Source organism: Podarcis bocagei, assembly GCF_964188305.1.
Source record: "Podarcis bocagei genome assembly, chromosome: 7".
Classification (NCBI taxonomy): Eukaryota; Metazoa; Chordata; class Lepidosauria; order Squamata; family Lacertidae; genus Podarcis; species Podarcis bocagei.
In genome coordinates this window covers 91,014,415-91,035,702 of record NC_138132.1, presented here as the reverse complement: position 1 = coordinate 91,035,702, position 21,288 = coordinate 91,014,415, and the positions used below count along the sequence as shown (strand labels likewise).

At 45.5% G+C, this 21,288-nt stretch overlaps 1 protein-coding gene across 3 annotated transcripts; it reads left to right on the top strand.

Annotated features, from left to right (window-relative positions):
• Positions 1 to 2,000: 2,000 nt before the first annotated feature.
• Positions 2,001 to 16,918, top strand: LOC308592388 (pituitary homeobox 3-like). 3 transcript variants are annotated; one of them, XM_081203777.1, is made up of 3 exons: positions 2,001 to 2,448; positions 12,522 to 12,736; positions 15,027 to 16,918. In XM_081203777.1, the coding sequence occupies exons 1-3, from the start codon at positions 2,361 to 2,363 to the stop codon at positions 15,528 to 15,530; spliced, it is 807 nt and encodes a 268-aa protein (XP_081059903.1). In that variant the 5' UTR covers positions 2,001 to 2,360; the 3' UTR covers positions 15,531 to 16,918. The 3 variants fall into 3 exon arrangements, 1 of the variants encoding a protein (XP_081059903.1); XR_014010492.1 differs by lacking the exons at positions 2,001 to 2,448; positions 15,027 to 16,918 and adding an exon at positions 9,552 to 10,070 and having other exon boundaries at positions 12,522 to 12,659; XR_014010493.1 differs by lacking the exons at positions 2,001 to 2,448; positions 12,522 to 12,736; positions 15,027 to 16,918 and adding exons at positions 9,552 to 10,070; positions 10,184 to 11,249.
• The last annotated feature ends 4,370 nt before the right edge of the window (positions 16,919 to 21,288 follow it).

Sequence of the window (21,288 nt, the reverse complement as noted above, 5' to 3'; positions counted from 1 at the left end):
AACCTGCACCCCAGCAGCGGGAGGGGGGAAGGGGGGGCTTCGAGGGGGGGATGGATGTCAGGGGTTCAGGGGCAGAGGCACATGGGAGGCAGGAGAGGGAGGACCATTGGGCAGAGTCCGAGGACAGCGAGGAGGAGGAGGAGTGTGGCCCAATGAGCTTTTCCAGCGAATCAGAAGGGACTTCTACGGTCTAAGCTAACAGACGTACGGCTGCACACCGCTACGGTGGAACTACTAATGGGCTTCAATAAAGACCTTTGTATATAAAGAGAAACTGGCGTTGGTCCTTTGTGAGCTGGGACCTGAGGCAGCCGTGACAATATATTTTTAAGCTCATTTTAAAAATGCAGGTCTTCATCAGATGCCTCATAATACAGATCTTGATCAGATGCCTCAGTGGGAGCTGCCTATTAGCATCAATGACGAAATCAAAGATTTTATGTAGCTTCAGTTGGGCACAAGTGGGCCCACTCACCCTCAAATGCCCCCCCAAAAGAATAAAAATAAATGCAGGAGGGGCAATTCCAAAATAAGCCAATGAAGACTGAGCACACTCCGTGAGCACCGAATGCTAACTAACTATTCAGGAGGTGGGAAGGAGGGAAATAGGGATGGGGATGGGGGATGGAATGTAGTGAACAGAAGCCGTTCACATTGCACCATTTTTTGTGACAATAGTTAAATGGAATTCCTGTGTCTAGAGATACTATTTCTTTGTGTGTCAAAGTCTGAGGACAAATGAGAGGGACTGACCATCCTCCCCAGACCATGGAACTTCATTTCAAAATATTCTTTTTAGGTCCTCTTGAAAATTTGATAGCATGTTACTACACATTTATCCAAATTCATACCTTTCTTGCAATGTTGCTTATTATACACATTTTTGCAATATATTTCTCGTAATATAAAGGTAAAAAGGTAAAGGTAAAGGACCCCTGGACGGTTAAGTCCAATCAAAGGTGACTATGGGGTGCAATGCTCATCTTGCTTTTCAGGCCAAGGGAGCTGGCATTTGTCCACAGACAGCTGTCCATGTGGCCAGCATGACTAAACCACTTCTGGCCGAAGCCGTGACGGAAGCCAGAGTGCCTGGAAACACTGTTTACCTTCCCACCACAGTGGTACCTATTTATCTGCTTGCACTGATGTGCTTTCAAACTGCTAGGTTGGCAGAAGTTGGGACAGAGCAACAGGAGCTCACCCCGTTGCGTGGATTTGAACCACTGGCCTTCTAGTCAGCAAGCCCAAGAGGCTCAGTGGTTTAGACCACAGTGCCACCCGCATCTCATAATATAATGCAGTTTTATATGTTTTCACTGATACATGCATTCTTATGAACATTTATTTTTGTACACATTTTTTTCCCTTGGAGAATTTCTTCATTGCAGAAATTAGACAAGTGAGAATTTTGAAGGATAGCTGCATTTCAGTTTGCATATCATTTTGAAAAAGTGCCTTTCAACACGAATTGAATGGAATTTCTCTCCCAACCTTAAACTAGGTCAGTTTGCATTAAAAATGTGAACCAAACTGAATGTCTTTCCCCCATCCCTATATTCAGGGCCAGCTGACTGCCCACTGTTGGAAACACAATCCTGGGCTCGATGGACCTTTGATCTCCTCTCACAGGACAGTTCTTCTTTTCTCCCATTAAGTGTTGTCAGAGGCAAGCCACAAGGATGAATGAAACTCCAAATGGGAAATGTAAACAGAGAGACAACTGGTGCCGAAATGGTGCACATTCAGCGTCTCCTCCTCCAATGAGCACAAGCTGAACAAAACACTGGCCTCCCCAGCTGCCATCTTCTCATCCATCCCCACATCCAGCTTCCCCAGCCCGCTGTGGAGACCATGCCTGATTGGCACCTGGTTAGATTGCACTCAGCTGTCCCTGATATTTGACACACACACACACACACACACCCTTCCTGCCGCGCTAAAGAACACGGCAGCCCTGGGAAAGAGAAATAAACATGTGAGAGAGGGGAGGTGGGTTGAAAAACAGCAGCGAGCAAAATAGCCCCTAAGAAGTTGCAAACCTCTTTGGTGGAGGGAAGAGTCAGACCTTAGGGTGGTCCTGGTGGAGGAAGGCTAAGCCTTTAGAATATGGCTAACGGGGCTCCATGAAGGAGATCCCTGGACAGAGGTTCACAACCAGTAAGGATTTTGATTTCAAAGAGCCAGTGGGAAGGGATTCCTTAGCCTGGACGGCCTCTTCCATGCTCATCTCCCATCAGCACAGCAGAACAGACGCATCAGGCTCTGCCGGCCAGAGAGATTTTGTGGAGTAGGAGGCATCGTGGTTCTGCTTCCAAGCGGTGGGGCTTGAACACAGGGACCTGTCTTTGCACCTTTGGAGTATGTCAACATTGCTGCAAGCTGCAGATGGGGCCACCGATGGGATATCACCGAGAGCTCTGGCTGGGACACCCAGCACAGAGAGTGGAGGTAAGGCATGGAATCAAAGAGACCTGCATTCTTGGGGGGCTCCCAAGCCATTGGCTCGGGGAGTGGTGGTTCCTCTGAAAGTAATCCTTTAGTTAGCACAGATGAGCAACATCATAAATTTGCAGCAGGCTGGAGGGAAGTAAAGGGAACTGAAAAAAGAATGAGAAAGAGGTATCCATACTGTGCACACCTACTTATTTCGTTCCACTGTCACTTCTGGTTGCACAACCTATCCAGCAGGTTTCTTATACAACCTGGAACCCTGCAAAGGCTGGGTGCCGGTGGTGAAACCTGGGTGAGTGTGTACATGCATATAGCAATGGTGATCCCTCTTTCAGTTCTCTTGAGAAAAGTAGCATTTCTTTCCAGCCTCATCCAAACTCCTGCCCACATAATCAGAGCAGCAAAGGGAGGAATTAGTTTCCACTTTCTCAATGCATGGTTAGAGTCTAGAACAGAGATTCCTGACTGTGTTAGCAACTGCAATTAAAGAACCAGGGAGCCGGAGCTTTTATGGATTAAGTAATCTGGGATTCAAGAATGGGAGGCCAAGAATAAATCCTGAAAATATATGGGATTGTGGCAAAGAAACAGAGCTAAGTGAGGGAAGAACAGGAAATCAGGACAATATTTTGAAATGGGCAGCGGGAACACCACAGATCCTTAAGATCTGATCTATATTTGGGCCCAGTTGCTGGTGTGACCATCTTCCTTCAGATCTGCATGCTTTCTGGAGTAGTATTAATAGATAATTGTTTTTCCGTTTATACTCTCTTGATCTGAGATATTTTCTAATCCTTCATTTACTTCAACTTCAAGCCATGCAAGAGTAATTGGAAGTAGAAAGGGCAAGTATGCCCTGCAGAGATTTGACCTAATTCAGAGGGTTTATGCTCTTCTGTACTCCAGTACTGCATGTGGTGGGAGGCAAAGTAATATTAGCAAGAATGTCAAGCCCTTGCCCCAAAGAGCTTACAATTTAAATATTGACAGCAACCCAAACACAGGTGCTCTTGGCTCACAGTGGCCTTGCACATGTCACAGCCTGCCACATGTCCCCCCCTTTGTGCCAATGGAAGAGGGTTCTAAAAATGATGCCTCCTGTGAAAAGGCAGAGTGGAATTAAATGTCTGTCCCTTTCTCCTTCCAGAGCATGGGGTCACCCACTGAAGTTGACAGGCAGGCAACAGATTCAGGATATATGTTTTCACAAGAAAGCTATTAAATATGATAGCTAAGTGGAACCTCCCTGTTCAGAAGCATTGTATCTCTGGGTACCAAGTGTTGAGCTAAGTAAGAGAGGATAGGTGTTGTCTTCATGCCCTCCTTGCAAACTTCTCAGAAATTACCCAGATTGACATACAAGATAGGGCTTTGTTCTACTCAGTCAGAGCAGCTATCTTAGAGAGCTGTGTTAGTCAGGGATATAGAAAAAGATATATTGTACTTTCAATTACAATAATTATTAAGGAGTTTATAGAGGCTGACCAATAACATAATTATTTGAGTGGCTCACAAAGATAAAACTATAAATTTCAATATGAATTATAAGAACAATTGCAGCACTTTTTTATATACAATCAGTGTGATAGAAATTCAGATTTTAAAACCTTGGGAGAACAAAGAGGCCTTCAGCTGGCACTGAAGGTGTACCTGGAGTGTCACTGATGAAAAAGGCCCTCTCCCTAAAAAGGATTGGGAGCAATTCAATTCAGCAACTAATTCTCACTTTCTGAAACAATCCCTGAACTGAAACACAACCATTCCTTAAAAACGTCACACTTCTCTTAATTTTGAAATGCAATTCTCCAGCCGAGTAATATGTGCACAAATGTATTTACTCAGGTGAACTGTGCATAAAAATGTATACATTAGTGAAAATTATTGAAAAGTGCAGTATAACTGGGAAAATTCCTTTGCAAAAATGTGTCTACTAGGCAAGATTGTGTGCAAAAATCTGTGCAGTAGAAATTCAAAAATGCTGATTAATTTTCATGAGTGTTTTGGTTTTTTAAAGACAACCCTGCAAACCAATATGGTAATGTGAAGAACTCAATTTGAGAGAAACTGTCAGATTTGCCGATCTCTTCTCCTGAGTAGCCACTCACCTCACAGAGGCAGGAAGTGGACAGGAGCCAGTGAAAATCTTAGTATGTTAGCCTGTCCTTTAGACTGAAACTGGCCAGTTAACTCTAGCTGGGAACATCAGCGTCCCAGAGGTGAATGACAAACAAATTGTCTCAGGACAGCCTGTCCTGGGTTAATCGCTCCTGCTTTGCAGTGTAACACCTGACCCTGCAATTCAGTCTATGCAAGTACCCAGGATTAGCTTAGGTTAAAGGAGAAAGTTATTAAACTCCTGTTTATCATTATTTCCTGTTATGCTCATAAACACTTCCAGCAGCTTGGACAGAATAAGCAATTGTAGGTGCTTGTCAGCCATGCTTGACACTGCCAGGGCAGATGGCACACAGGGGCAGATTTGAAATGCCATGAAAGGGTAGGAAATGGTGTCAACCTTTTTTTCTTGAAGTGCAATAATATTTCTACCAATGGGCAAGGTGGTGGAGATGATGGGAAGGAAGACACTTGGCTTTTCTGCCTCAGGACCAACCTCCCCAGCCACACCGAAGAGAGGGATCAAATTCAGACTGGAGAAGTGGCATTAGGGGAGACGAGGATTTTAATAGGTCTGGTCCAATACATTTTGCTGCCTGAGGCAGCTGAGGCCTCTCCTGCTTCCATATAGTGTAGCTGATCAGACTAGCAACAGCTGAACCTTGTTTTAGGATCGTTTCCTTCACAAAACCTGAGGACATTTGGCAAGCTTAGGGGGCACAGGGCAGCCTGTGTGGCACACAAAAATTCTGCCTTCAAGCACTTTGTTGCCACTCTTCCCACCCCTCACATCCACCACATGAAGCGGCTGCCTCACTCTGCCCAATATGAGGGCCAGCCCAGAATTTTAACATCATTTCCCCAAATAATTCCTTCCTAAAGCTGTTGGTAGCCTGCAGCATATGTACAAATGGTCAAATACCTGTATAATATCCGTATCCTCCCCCCATCCGCTCCGCTTTACAAGGCTGAAAGCTATTGAGAGTGATTATTTTAGATGTGGAAGAGGGACACCCTCTCTCCCCTGTGCTGCTGCTTCACTTACAGGTATAAGAAACCAAGCAGCTGTATACAGTGCTTTAATGTAAAAAGAAAGCATATTTGCTACATCTTTGGGCTGTTCCTGACAATGTATTTTAGAGAGAGGTAAATATGGGATGTGGGTGGCGCTGTGGGTTAAACCACTGCCGCTTGGGCTTACTGATCGGAAGGTCGGCAGTTCAAATCCCCGTGACAGGGTGAGCTCCTGTTGCTCACCTAGCAGTTGGAAAGCACATCAAGTGCAAGTAGATAAATAGGTACCGCGTCGCCAGGAAGGTAAACGGCTTTTCCGTGCGCTGCTCTGGTTCGCCAGAAGCAGCTTATTCATGCTGGCCACATGACCTGGAAAAACTGTCTGCGGACAAACTGTCAGCTCCCTCGGTCTATAGAGCAAGATGAGCGCACAACCCCAGACTGGATCTAACAGTCAGGGGTACCTTTACCTTTTAAATATTGTTTGAGGAGGAGCTGGTGGCTGCTGCTCCCCATCACAGCCAGCCCCACACAAATGTGTAAGAGCCTGTGTGAGGAGGGCACACCTAGCAGAGGCCCAGGGACAAGACCAGGGGTAGGCAACCAAAGCCCAATGAGCTGGATGCGGCCCAATCGCCTTCTCAATCCGACCCGCAGATGGTCTGGGAATCAGCATGGTTTTACAAGAGTAGAATGTGTCCTTTTATTTAAAATGCATCTCTGGGTTATTTGTGGGGCATAGGAATTCGTTCATCCCCCCCCCCCAAAAAAAAATAATATAGTCTGGCCCACCACATGGTCTGAGGGACGGTGGACCAGCCCATGGCTGAAAAGGGTTGCTGACCCCTGGATAAGACCCATGCCTTGTACGGAAAACGTTTCAGTCTGCAGCATTTTCTCCAAGCAGAGTCTCCTCAAAATCCAGTCGACCTTCTTTCAGCTATTATAGACGATGCTCTGCTAGATGGACTCAGTGGTTTGCCTTTGGGTAAGGCAGCTGCCTCTGTCATCTCTGGGAAGGGCTGAAGCTCATAGGAAACAGGACACCAGGACCACCAAGGAGGTGCAAGAGAACCCCGGAGAGTCACTCCCAGTCCCCACAGGCCAGGTGCAGGCAGACTTCAGGCCTATAGGATCTCCCTTGTGTCCACCAACAGGGCCAGCTCTTCTGCTAGGTCCCTGTTAGGATGTGGAGCAGGGCGTGGAGCAGAGGCGTTGGGAGACAGAGCGGCATGTGCCAGGCGGACTGGTCTGCTGTGGTGGAAAATGCTGTCCTGTCACCAGGGCTGAAGCAAGATTCAGCTGCTAGTCCACTTGACTTTGATACATGGACTGGGAGGTTCAGGCTGACATCTCCACTGTACACCTTTAGGTAGCAGGAGAAAACGTCCCTCTTCAACCTGGCCTTGGGCTGGGGGTTATGGTTTGTGCAAGGGAGGGTTATTGGTTCGGTTCTGTTCTTGCTTCTTTAGGTATTTTATGTTTCTTATTTTGTATTTTCATGTTGTGAACTGCTCTGAGGTCTATGGGTGAAGGGCAGTATACAAATTTAATAAACAAATAAAAATAAAATGGGGAGTACAAATTTAGATCTGAGTTTCTACAGATTTGAACACAAAACTGTCCGGCACAGCTGCACAATGATTTGGTCTAAGCTAAGGCAACCCATTAATATTCTTCTTTTACAGGAAACAAAATGACAGAGAAACTTTTTTTAAAAAAAAACTTGCTATTTTACTTGTTATTGTTAAATTTGGGGTATCAGATTACCCAGATCTACCTTCTGCTCACTTCAGTTATAGGAGCTATATGAGCCGGCCAAAAGGTAAAAGATAGCTTCCAATATTCCTAACAGCGGCAGGTAAATAAGAACTTGAAAAGAGCATCTGCTGGATCAGGCCAATGGCTCACTTAGTACAGCATCCTGTGCACTCTTGGCGCACCTGCCACTCCCAGCAAGTGACATTCAGAGAACATTGTGGCTGGTGGCCACTGATAGCCTTCTGCTCCTCCATGCACTTGTCTAGGCCTCTTTTAAAGTCATCCACGTTTGGTGGCCATCACTGCCTCCTGTGCTGCATGAAATGCAAAACCCTCCTGAAATAATAACGTTTTATTTAATTTAAGGGATTTCTTTTTTAGAATGGCTCAATAAGCCCCAGAAATTCGTTAATGAAAGGAACATCTCTCCCCCTCAAATATAAGCCTACTTACTAAATGGATACTTGATTCAAAATTTGTATCTTACTTTGTGTTGTTGTTGTTGTTGTTGTTGCTTTTGCAAGCCTTGACATTTTAAAACATGAATTTCATGGAAGAGGTATAAGGGAAGGACAACCTACTTACACTATTACACAAATGCACATTGATCAAATACTTTAATCAACTTTAAAGTCGTGGGAAAAGTTCATTTCATGTATTTTCCACAAACATCCATAGAATATTTGAACAATGAGGCATTTTATTTTTATTTTTTAAAAGTTTTTATTAAATTTTACAAAATATAAAAAAGATACAAAGACAAGGACAAGAAAAAAAAGAATAAAAAGACGAAATACATACTACAAAATACAACAATACACACATTAAGCATACATTAAAAACTGATAATTAAAAGAAAAAGCACATATAAGAAAAACACAAACATTCCTTCTTTCTTAATTCTAGATCTTAAATTCACATATTCTCCTGACTTCCTCGCGTCCCCCGTTCTCGTATCCCTTTTCAAAGTTGGTTCAGCAAATTCATAGCCCATTAATTTATCTGTTGTTGGTTTAATCTTAAATTTTATCTTGTTACTAGAATCCCCGCAATTCATTTCAATGTCATCAACATTCAGAAATTTTGCAATATTTCTGCAGATAGATTTTAAATTTCCCCCAATCTTCTTCCACTGACTCTTCTCCCTGGTCTTGGATTCTGCCAGTCATCTCCGCCATCTCCATGTAGTCCATTAGTTGCATCTGCCAGTCTTCCAAGGTGGGTAGATCTTGTGTCTTGAACAATGAGGCATTTTAATTAGTAATCCAAAAATAAATCAGACCTAGTTACGGATTTCAGGTTGTTGTAAGCACTGTGTTTGTATCCCCTTGTAAAAACCTGCACTTTCAGACAGTTTTAGACAAAACTGCAGTCTGTGGTCACCTATGGCCCATGTGTTACTAGTTATTCAGATCAGTGACACATTCTTGAAGCTGGTTATAAGAAGAAATGTGTTAATTGGCCCAAAGAGTCAGAATGAGATTATTAAGGTTGCTTCTGCTCTGGCCCTTTTCTCTGGAATGAGAAGTGTATGTTATGGCTACACCAGGCAGGCTGTTGCTACAGTTTTAAGGGTCTCTGAGCTTCCTCTTTGCAGGTTCAGCCCACTGCATAACTTCCCTTTCAGTGTGGCTGGTGGATTAGTGAAAACCGTATTTAATCGAGTCTAATGTGCCATCAAATCTAACTGATATCTGAATCGAACAGGTATCTGAAGAAGTGTGTATGCACATGAAAGCTCATACCCATAACAAACTTAGTTGGTCTCCAAGGAGCTACTGGAAGGAATTTTTTTTATTTTGTATCAAATATAACGCACACCTGTTTTCAGAACCTTGAAACCAAAAAGAGCATTTGCTGGCGAATGTAAATGTGCCATTGAATCAAATGCACACCTGAATTTTCACCATGTAATTTGGCCAAAAAAGGTGAGCATTAGATTCAAGTAAATATGGTTAATTGTCCTTAATATTTGCTTCCCACTCAGGGGAAAGTGAACACTCTCTCTTTCTCCTTTGTACGTGAAATAGCTTATTTTCCTACCAAATAAATAAAAGGGGAAATCCATCAAGGTAACCAGTAATGAAAACCCCTCTCCCAGGGGAATCCATTACTGATTTCCCCCGCCCTCAGCAACACGGGAACCGGAAGCAACGAAACAGCGAGGGCACGATTGCTAGAGGGGCCGTTCCTTGGTCACCTGACCGGCGGCCGCGGGGGAGGCCGGGAAGGGCAGGCGTCAGCTGACGTGGCCGCTCTCCGCGCGCGCAGCTCCTCCGCTTCCCTTCTCCGTCGAGGCCCGGCGCGTCTCTTCTCTGTCATGGAGCGCGACGCCAAGGCCGCCCGGCCCGAGCCCCGCTTCGAGGCCAACTTGGCCTCGACCCTCAAGACGCTGCTCTTCTTCACCACGCTGATGATCCTGCTGCCCATCGGGCTCTACTTCTTCTCCAAGGCCTACCTCTTCGAGGGGCTCCTGGGCATGTCGACCCGAGACGGCTACTTCTACAGCGCGGTGCTGGCCGTCCTGGCCGTGCACACCGTGCTGGCGCTCTTCGTCTACGCGGCCTGGAACGAGGGCGCGCGGCAGGGGCGCGCGGCCAAGCGGGACTGAGAGGCGGCCCGCGAAGCCCCCGAGGGCCGCGTCTCGCCCTCGCCCGCGCTTTGCATCGTTCCCCCCATTCCAGCAGCCTTTGTCGTTTTTAAATTGCCGCTCTGCCTTCTAGTCACAGGTATGTAGCCGTCTTGGTCTGCCGTAGTCGAAACCAAACGGAGAAATCCCTTCGAGTAGCGCCTTAGAGATCAGCTCCGTTTGTGGTTGGTGTGAGCTTTCGTGTGCTTGCAGACTTCTTCGGATACCAGGGAGCTTCATGAGCCTCGAGACCTGGCAGAGTTGGGAAGACTTAGAAGGAGCCTCGGCAGGAGGACGGGTCCCGGAATCGGTTTCCACAATCTGCCTGCAGAATGCTGCTCGGAAACGTTTGCTTGCTTAGTAACCTGCCTGGAACGGTTTTGAAATGAACAAGAGAATTCGTCAAGTTGAACATGAAGGATTTGAGAGCTTCGCCAGCAGAGCCTGGACCAAAAATGGTCGAAGTTCGTGTGAAAGAGACTTTATTCCTGTGTCTTTTAGATTGGGGGGGGGGGGTTCCAACTTCAGGAGCCTTGACTGACAGTATTCTGCCTACAATTCATGGTTAAACAGTCACGTGATAATTACACTGGTAATTACAAGTTTTCTGCCTTGCCACTCATGTCTGTTTAACATTATTTGTTGTGGAATTATGGGGGAAATCGCCACTTTTATGGTGGCAGCACTACAGTACACCAAAAAAACTTCTTTATTTCACTGGAACCTGCTATGCAGGATTCAGCACACAAGCCCAGCTGAAATCCACCAATGTGGAGCTAACTTGGGTTAGCTGTTTCAGTAGCTAATGTGAAGTCCTGCGTAAGGACAAATTTTTCCTTCAGGTGAAATTAACTTTCACAACTTTCCTGAATCTTGAATATTTTATCATTACCCTTCTAAGGTTTTATATACTCTGTTTTTAAATCCTAACATAAGTCATAAATCCTGGGATTGAAAATGTTTACAAATGAGAACCACCTACTTGTGTTACTATAAAGCACTAGGAATAAAGGAATATTTTAAAATGTAAGGATGTAGAATAGTGACAGTGTCTTAAGGGGATCTGTAAATAAGTTTTACGCTTTTTAAAGGAGGAGGAATCTAATGTTGGGCAACTTGCTGCTGCTTTATATGAATTGCAAATTTATTTTGTACTGTATTGTGTTGAAATTTCTCTTTCCTTCCCTTATCTATGGAATTGATGTATTGTGAACCTTTTTGATAAAATGTAAGCATATAGCATAAAAATAAAAAATAAAAGGGATTTCCTTCTCAATAAGCTTTATAGGAGGGTTTTGTTTAGTGCTTTTGGGGGGGGGGTACTCAAGGATGCACAATATGCACTGTCGCCTCTTTTCCCCCAAATGTTAAAAGTGTGGCATTGTAGCAACTTTATGGTGAGTACCAGCAACTTTTTCCTTTTTTAAAAAAAACACTGGCTTTTCCTGTGGGTGTGTTCAGCGTACAATTCGGGGGGGGGGGCAGTGCAGCATTGTAAAGTATGGTGTCGAACTATAATTTTTATAGTGCAGAAAGTCAATGCCACAGCTGTGATAAAGGTTCCTGGGTGGAAAGTTACTCCAAGTTATCCAGTTGAGTAATAAAAAATTGTTTGTAATGTTTGAAGTAGGCAAAATTAGCCTCATTGTAGGTACCTCTACAGATCTTTCCCCTAGAGAACATAGCAATTATTTATTTAGAAAAATACTTTAGACTGCCTCTTAAACTAAATAGATGTATTCAACAGTGCTTTGTTTTTGGTTGTGGGGGGGGGAGTTTCTTGTTTTTTTGTTTTTGTTTTTTGAAGTTTTCACTATAAAAGAAGCAAATTAATCTACAGGAAATAAGGAGAAGAAAGAAACTAAAGAAAGAAGAAACTGAAGAAAAAACTACAAGATCCTCCCTCATCACTATAACTTAGCTTTTATCCCCTACAGAGGAAAGTGTGCCTTCCCCACTCTCACCTGGGCTCATCCTTCTCTTCCCACAGCCTCCCACCCCGGGAGATCTCCCATGACCTGCCTCTCACACAGGGTCTAAACTGTCCTTCCCCTTCATCTGAGAGAAAAGTTAGGAGAGAAAAAAGAGAAAGAAATAGATAAAAGGACATCATTTGTCAGTTGTGAATACAGTATTTCTTAAAAATAGTCAAATGCTCAATCTAGATTATTCAGTTAGAAATCCCTTTAATGGTCATTGTTTTCCCAGCTGTCCAGTGCTCTTCAGTTCGTTTACTTTTTCCAATGCAGAAAGTTGTGCTGTTTAGCTTATTTTTGTTGTTGTTTTGTTAAGAGTGTTCTAGAGAAGATGGTTATTTTACTGATGATTTGTCAATATGATTTGTGTTGTAATTATGTCGTTCTGTTATTGTCATGTGAGCTGTGTGAGTGAAAAGTGGCAAAGGAATATAATAAATGAAATCAGGGTGATGTACAATAAAATCTGTGAATGCAAAAAGCATGAAATACCATAAAATCAATACAGAAGGCAGGTAGTGAGCTTGATGCCCACTGTACATGCTGACATCTCCCATGTTCCTGGTTCTTTACAGGAGAGAATGGTGAGGTTTCTCAGTGCAAATCTTCAGATTCCAGCGGTGAGGAGGAGGCCAACGTGGGGAAGAAGAAGCCACGTAGGCAGAGGACTCATTTCACCAGCCAGCAACTCCAGGAGCTGGAGGCCACTTTTCAACGGAATCGCTACCCAGACATGACCACCAGGGAGGAGATTGCAGGCTGGACCAATCTGACGGAGCCCAGGATCAGGGTGAGCGGAGAGCTGTGTTGAGACAGGCAGCAAGTGTAATTAGAGATGCAAAAGCTGGGGTGGGGGGGGGTCAGAAAAAAGCAACACCCCATTCCCCCCAAGCCTTGTCTCTCATTTTTCCAATTGAAAAACTGAAAATTTGGGGGAACATGAAGAGGGGGGGACATGAAATATTGTCTCTCTTACAATAAGTGAAATGCTAATGCACAATTATTGCATCAGAGACATGCTGCAGAATACGTCTGCAACAAACAAACAAACACCAGACTGGAGGGGCCTCTAGAAATTGCTGGGGCAGGGCAGGAGTGAGGTCAGGGCAATGCATTTGCACTAATGGGAGCACCAAGTTGGCAGCTGTGGCGCTTCTGCTGGTGTAGGCAGCTTTTAGTCACTCAGAATGTGTGGTGTGAATATTGTCTCCCATAAAAAGCTACAACATTAGAGAATAATAATTCATGCTATGCTGTAGGCATCATATTTAAATGGCGGTCCAACCTCAGGCACGCTTGGAGGAAACCGATTACTTGGATCCATTCCAGTGGCTTCAGCATTTGCCAGGTCACTGAAACTGCCTTGGCTACCCTGGGTGATGGCATTTGTTGAGAGAGAGAGACAAAGGCAGTGTGACCCTGCTCATTCTCCTTGGCCCACCAGCGGCTTGATACTGCTGACCATGGTATCCCCCTGGAGCACCTCTGCGAGGTGGGGATTGGAGGCACTGTGCTTCAGTGGTTCCACTTCTACCTCCAGGGCCATTTCCAGAAAATAGCTATGGGAAGCTACTGTTCAGCACCAAGGGAACTGACCTGTAGTGTCCTGCAGGGTTCCATATTTCCTTATCTGCTATTCAACATCTATATGAAGCTGCTGGGAACTATCATCAGGAGATTTGGAGTGAGATGTCAGATAAATGGATGACATCCAGCTCTATCTCTCTGTCCCATTTGAATCGGGAGAGGCAGTGATGGAATGAATGTGGGCCCATAAACTGAAGCTGAATTCTGAAAAGAGAAAGGTGTTGTGTGTCCCAAGTTCTCACACCTGGGAGATGGAGTTGCGCACTCTTGCAATGAGCAGGTCTGCACTGTGCTCCTGGGTTCAACTCTGTCCCTGGAGGTTCAGATGGCTTCAGTGGCTAGGAGTGCCTTATTCCAGCTCTGCCTGATCTACCAACTATGATGCCTATTGGATAGAAATGTCTCGGCCACAGTATTCCATGCTCTGGTAACTTCCAGACTGGATTATTGAAGATGACTCAGAAACTTCAATCAGTCCAAAATGCTGAGGTTCCATTTAGAGCTCACAGACTCCTGTTTAAAAACAGCTGCATTAGTTGCCAGTTCATTTTCAGGCCCGGTTTATGGTGTTCACATTAGTGTTTAAATGACTAAGCCTTGAGTCCTATCAGGAAAAAAGGTGGGGTATAAATGAACAAATAAAAATATATATAAATACTTGGTTCTCAAACTTGATCCGTTCTGGAAGTCCGTTCCAAAAAGTTCTAAAACCAAGGTGTGCTTTCCTATAGAAAGTAATGCAAAATGGATTAATCTGTTCCAGACTTTTAAAAACAACCCCTAAAACAGCAATTTAACATGAATCTTACTATCTAACGAGGTCATTGATCCATAAAATGAAAGCAATAAACAATGTACTGCAGTCACACAATCAGTCAATCGATCAGCAGCTGAACTGGGTTCCACACAGATACAAAAACAGAACAAAAAAGCCGCAAAATAGCAAAAACAGACAGACCTCAGCGTAACATTCGAAACAAAAGTGTGGCACTCAAATCAGAAGTGTAACACTCAAAATGGAGCTTGTTTGGCTTCTGAAAAAAGTTCGTAAACCAGAACACTTACTTCCGGGTTTGCAGTGTTTGGGTTCCAAGTTGTTTGAGTACCAAGGCGTTGGAGAACCAAGGTACCACTGTATACTGCAGTTTCATAAAACATATCAATGTGGTTTTCTACAATTCCATATGCACAATAAAAAACTATCTCAATGTAAACTTGTAAATGTATTTTATCCTAAAATGCACATTCATAAGGCATTTTTGTATGTTTTTGAGCCACAAATAATACCACAAAATCTAGAGAAGTACTAAATCTGAACAATAATTTTGTATCGGCCAGTTTATTTGTTTGAGGAACGAATTAAGTCAGTTTGATTAAAAATGTGGACAAAAGGAAATTCTTAATCAGTTCACTCAGCCACTGAATTTTACGGACCACTGCATTGGAGAGTAGAATTTTCCTTTCTGCTTCTTTCTTCCTTTTTCTCCCTCAAGGTTTGGTTTAAGAATCGCAGAGCCAAGTGGCGGAAAAAGGAGCGTCACCAGCAGACAGAGCTCTGTAAAGGGCCATTCAGCTCCCAGCTCAACGTCTTGACAAGGAACCCATATGAGGACCTTTACCCGACCTACGCCTACAGTACCTGGGCTCCCAAGGGGCTGCATGCCAACCCCATCCATAGCAAAGGGTTCCAGCTCTTCAACTCCGTGAACATCAATTCCTTTCCACCCCAAGGTGTGTTCCCAGCAGCTTCAGCAGCCTCCACGTCTGGTGTCCCATCTCTGGAAACCTTCAACAGCCTGGCAAGCCCTTCTGGGCTTCCCAGTTCACCATATGGACCGAGTGCCTCACAGTTCATGTACAGAGACCCCTGCAACTCAAGCCTGGCTGGTTTGAGACTCAGAGCAAAGCAGCCACAGGCCCCCCTCAACTATGGTTCTCCTCAAAATCCAGCCTTGGGCCCCAGCTCCAGCCACTACAATTTGGACAGGCCAGTGTGATGTTGGGGCCCAAAAGAAGGATAGCCTGACGTGTTTCCTTAGAGCTCTTACTGGCAGTGGTTTCCGGGAAGGGTTTACCTCCATAGTTTCTCTTCAAGGGGTGAACAGGATTCACCAGCCCTGGAAAGATGAGCACGTCTAGCCTCTTTCAATCTGGATATTGCCAAATAACCACCTTTCATAAGACTTTTCACACAGTCACCTTTCATGGAGACAGTGCCTTCTCTGAAGCTCCAGAACCTGAAGGCTACAAACTGCCAATGTTATTCTGGTTTAATCTGAACCAAGTTGTGTCAGATGCCCAATGTATTTTTATTTCTTTAGTAGGAGGCCAGAGAAAGTGAATGGCAGGACTTTGGTCAGGCATATAGTACTGTTAAAGGGGGGAGCTCATCTGTTATGACCAAAAGTAGAACCCCAAATGAGGAGTGATGAGGGAACAGAGGAAAAGCAAATCTAAGAAAGCCAGTAGGATACTTGGTGTTGTGTTGGTTTACTGTTCTGATCCAGTCAGGTCAATTTCACCCAATCCATTAACTCATTGAAGCCTCAGATAGTCATTCCCAAACTGGACTGCCTCTCAGTCATTGGAGCAGGAAACATTTGATCTCTGGGTTGTGGGTTCAAGGCCAATGCTTGGTGACAGTTTCCTGAGTTGCAAGGGGTTGGGTTAGATGGCCCTGGCGGTCCTTTCCAATTCTACAATTCTAGGATTCAAAAGTTGAGGGGACTCTGGGCAAAACGATGGCGCTCCCTTTCACCACATATGCCTACATTGGGGGCCCTTTTACAATTAGAAATATGTACTGGGGGCCGGTTTCCTGAAACATCTTGGTTCACCTCCTCCCAATGCCCTTGAAGTTGAGTTGTTCCAGGGCACTATAGAGGAATAAAATGACCACAAAATATGGTAGCGCTGGGGTTGCTGTGTTTCTGTGGCAGTGGTCTTTTTTGGGAAGGAGATGCTTTCCTCGCACTCGGCCTCTTCCATTGATCGGTTTGGAGGGTCCCTCAGCGGCTTCAGGACCTCAGCACTTGCTGAAACCTGTGCTGCCTCTCCCCCCTGAGATTATTTATATCCAACATGTTTTGAAGATTTGGCCAAATTTAACATTTATTGTTTTCATTATCAAAAGGGGGGAAACCATCTCTCTGCAAAGCTAGGAGGGTAGGCCATTGCAGCCTTCTTCCACTAAACAGCCACAACATCTCCACCCTCATGTATGTCCTATAAGCTAATCACTGCCTGATTGCCTTGAACTACTCAGGATTGCTCTGAGCGAATTTTCTAGAGGTGGTCTGTAAGGATAGGGGGGAAATTTGATTCAATTTGAAGTTAAAGGCAAAGCTGTCTAATTCACACTGTTTAATAAATATGTGAACCAAAACACAGTTGCCCTTTGAAATTCATGCTTCTCCAGATTTTACAATGCAGATCTTCAGCCAAATACAAAAATGCACATAGTAAAGCATGCAGAAAAATGTGTGCATTGGTGAAAATAACACAAAAAGCATTATGTTAGGGGATTTTACTTTTCAAACTAGTGTATATTAACATAAAATTGCATGTGAATATTAGGATAAATTTGCACTAAAATGCTGGTGAATTTTCATGTGGGCTTATTTTTTAACAATCTCAAACTGATGTGGAAATGTGGAGAAGTGAATTTAAGACTGGAAAAACGAGAAAATAAGGGAACCTGAAGGTGACAGTTTTGCCCTCTCCTGATAGTTTCCCGCCTGCGCTCACTATATTAGTTTGCATGGGAGATGGAAAACCCATTCAGCATAAACCTTCCCAGGCTAGTTTTGCCCAAGCCTTTCCATTGTCATCAGGGGGATGAACCCCTTCTGACTGCTCATGCTTTCCTTATAGTCGCTGACCCGTTTTGACAGTGGCACTGCTATAATGGATAAATAGATTTCCTCCTCCTCCTGTTCTTTTCCTTTGTGAAGTTTTTTTATTAAGTTTCCCAAAATTTCACACATACATTTCAATACATAATAACCCCCCGACTTCCCACCCCCATTTCCATGGTGTTTCTGTTTCTCTCCCTGTGCTGTACCCTGTCATCTCCTCCTCTTCTTGTTTTTTTCCTTAGAACATGTGTTGATAGGGTCTAATCGTGACCAGGTGGCCTTCCACACGCTGGATGCAACTTTGAGAAATGGCCTGAATAAAGAGTCTTGAAAAACTTTGTATCCATACAAATATGCATGAGGTTTGCCCATTTTATCATACTGTGACTGCCTGAGTGCCATGTGATGCCCTGTCAATAAAACTTTTTTTTTATTTCACATATCTATTTAATTCTTACTTTTTGAACCACTGCCCTATTATCAGGACTGAGCTCTTGCAGAGCCGCTGCCAGTGAGTATAGGCCAACCTCTCCATATCTGCTGCTCCCCAGATGTAGTGAACTTCTTACGCCACCATCCCTGACTTTTGGTCATGCTAGCTGGGTCTGATAGATGTAGTCTGAAACATCAGAGACAGGTACCAGGTTGGCAAAGGCTGATATAGACAGTACAGGGAGAGATAATGTGCCTTGGCCTAAGACAGCTTCCTTGGGTACCTAAAGGGTCTTTGGCATACGACAAGCCAGGAGAGAACTCCCGAAAATCAAATTAAGCTTTTTCCCATGCAGATGCTTGCCAAAAAAGCTTGTAAATACCAAGCCAGTTCTGAAGTCGCCCATGGCTAGTTTCAGCAAAAGGGACTTTCTAGTTCCCATAATCTTCAGGAGAGCTTTAAAAAATACTCCGAACATCCTTTCTATTTTGAAGGTTGCTCTTGAAGACTGCCTGGAGGTCTGTGTTTCATGCGTCCTTTTTGTCCTGTTCATTTGTAATTGATAGGAAGTGCAGCTGGTAAATTTAAAACATTAGAGATCCTTTCCCCCCACACAGCATGTTGCCTAATTCAGTGTTTCCCAAACGTTTTTGGGCAACGGCACACCTGTTAGCCGGAAAAAAATCTCGCGGCACACCACCATTAAAGCCCCGCCCCCGTGACGTCAGCGCGCAGCGTCACGCCGGGAGGGACGCACAAAAATGAAAGTTTTTTCCCTCCCCCTTGCCGGGGTGGGAGGAGGCAGCAGAGCGAGGGCAGCTGAGGCGGCGGCGGCAGCTGAGGCGGCGGCGGCTGCGATAGCGGGCGGAGGAGGAGCCGTCGCCGGGAGTTGCTGCTGGTGCTGTTGCTGCTGCTGCCCGGACATGCCGGCCTCCTCCTCCTCCGCTGTCTCGCGCTCCTCCCTTTTGCGCGCGCTGCCCCGCCGCTCGGCACCACCACCGCGGAGCCGCCCCGGCTCGACGCGGATCCTCCCTGCCGCCTCTCGCCGCCGCCTCTCGCCCGCCTCCCTCCCACGGCACACCAGCCGGTGTCTCACGGCACACTAGTGTGCCGCGGAACACCGGTTGGGAAACACTGGCCTAATTGTTGAATTCACAGCAATGGGAGAATTTCTTGGCTACTCAGCCTTGAAGAGGTTGTGCCTGTTGTTACAGATGTAATTGAGTCGGGTGGACAGAGTGAGGCCCTGAGTGATGACAAAATTTGGCGCACCCCCCCCCAACCATTATTTCTTATTTACACAATATTTCCTTTTGGTACAGTAGTTTTTTATGGATCTTCTCAGTAGGTACACATATAATATGGGTGTTGTTGTGATGTGCCCATTCGGCTCGGCATCCTGTGTAGGGGATGCACTGCACTGCCCTAAATCTGGTGCTGATTGAGTCTTCTTGTCCAAGCCTTGCAATTCTAAGAGCTGGAACTGTAGTCTTAAACCAGGGGTCTGCAACCCGCGGCTTCGGAGCCGCATGTGGCTCTTTTACACCTTTGCCGCGGCTCCGGGGCGGATACTAGCGAGGGGAGGAGGCGCATTGTGCGCCCCGACACTCCCCACTGTAGCAGGCGCTATACTGGCTGTGACGTCGCATGGGGGCGGTGCGTGCGTTAGTCACGCACCGTCCCGACGTCACCTTCCCGCCCGCTGTCAGATCGCGGCTCCGGAGATATATTTGTTTTAAATGTCGCAATGGTTTTGTGGCTCCCAGTTTTTCCCCCCTTCGGAAACGGGTCCAAATGGCTCTTTTTGTCTTAAAGGTTGCAGACCCCTGTCTTAAACTATGGTTTTTCCTGGCCACCGTCTTGTGCCTCTCATTATGTAATGGTGAATTGGCACCCTTCTTTCCAGAAAACATGGTGCATATTATCTGCTAATTTCTTTACACCAGTCTTTGCCAGCCAGATGTTTTAGACTACAAAACATAGTACAGCGTGTTGATGGGTGTTGTAGTTCAAACCGCCTCGCAGATGTGGGGATACAGGGCATAGTCCGTAACTGACTGTGCTCTTTTATCCCTGGTCGGGGACAGAGGGTGGCACTAGGGAGGGAAATGTCGTCACACCACTCCTTGGTGTGTGGAGTGCCGCAGGGCGCAATTCTCTCCCCGATGCTTTTTAACATCTTTATGCGCCCCCTTGCCCAGATTATCCGGAACTTTGGGCTGGGCTGTCACCAATATGCTGATGACAGCTCTATCTGCTGATGGATGGCCACACCGACTCGGCCCTGAACACACTGACCAGATGCTTGGAAGCTGTGGCTGGATGGTTTCGTGGGAGCCGATTGAAACTAAATCCTTCAAAGACAGAGGTCCTATGGCTAGGTCGGGATAGCATGGGGATGAGCGACCAACTCCCTTCTCTTGCGGGGGCCCAATTAGTGCCATTGCCTTCCGTTAAGAGTTTGGGTGTAATCCTTGACGCCTCCCTTTCCATGGAGGCACAAGTTACAGCAACAGCCAAGGCGACATTTTTCCACCTTCGGCGTATCAAGCAGTTGGTCCCTTACCTTTCCCGCCCCGCCCTGGCCACAGTGATCCATGCGACAGTCATCTCCAGGCTTGACTACTGTAATTCGCTCTACGCGGGGCTGCCCTTGAAGCTGTCCCAGAAACTCCAGCGGGTGCAGAATGCTGCAGCGAGGCTCCTCACAGGGTCTCTGCCATGGGAGCATATTCACCCAGTGCTTTTCCAGCTGCACTGGCTCCCGGTGGAGTACAGGGTCAGATTTAAGGTGCTGGTTTTGACCTTTAAAGCCCTTCACGGCCTAGGACCCTCGTACCTACGGGACCGCCTCTCCCGGTCTGCCCCACGGAGAGCCTCAAGGTCCATAAATAGCAACACCCTAGAGGTCCCGGGCCCTAAGGAAGTCAGATTAGCCTCAACCAGAGCCAGGGCCTTTTCAACTCTGGCTCCGGCCCGGTGGAACGCTCTGCCTCATGAGACCAGGGCCCTGCAGGATCTGATTTCTTTCCACAGGGCCTGTAAGACAAGAGTTGTTCCGCCTGGCCTTTGGCTTGGACCCAATTTGATTCCCTCCCCCTCTTTCTTTTTTCTTTTCCTTCTCCTGCGATGAGGCTACATTTTAATATTTTAATGTTTCAATATTTTAATGTTGTATTTTAATTTTGTTTTTAAGTTGTAATCATTCAACTTGTTTTTATTATTGCTTGTAAGCCGCTCTGAGCCCGGCCTTGGCCGGGGAGGGCGGGGTATAAATAAAAATTATTATTATAATTATTATTATTAAAACATCTGGAGGGTTTGCAAAGTCGATCTTACAGCATTCTCATGCTCTACAGACCATTGGTATTATCTGCTGTGCCTCCTGGTGGCTTCAAATCCGCCCTGGTATGTCAGAAACATACCAAGCTCAGTTCAAGGTTTTGCTTTCCGCATTTGAACTTG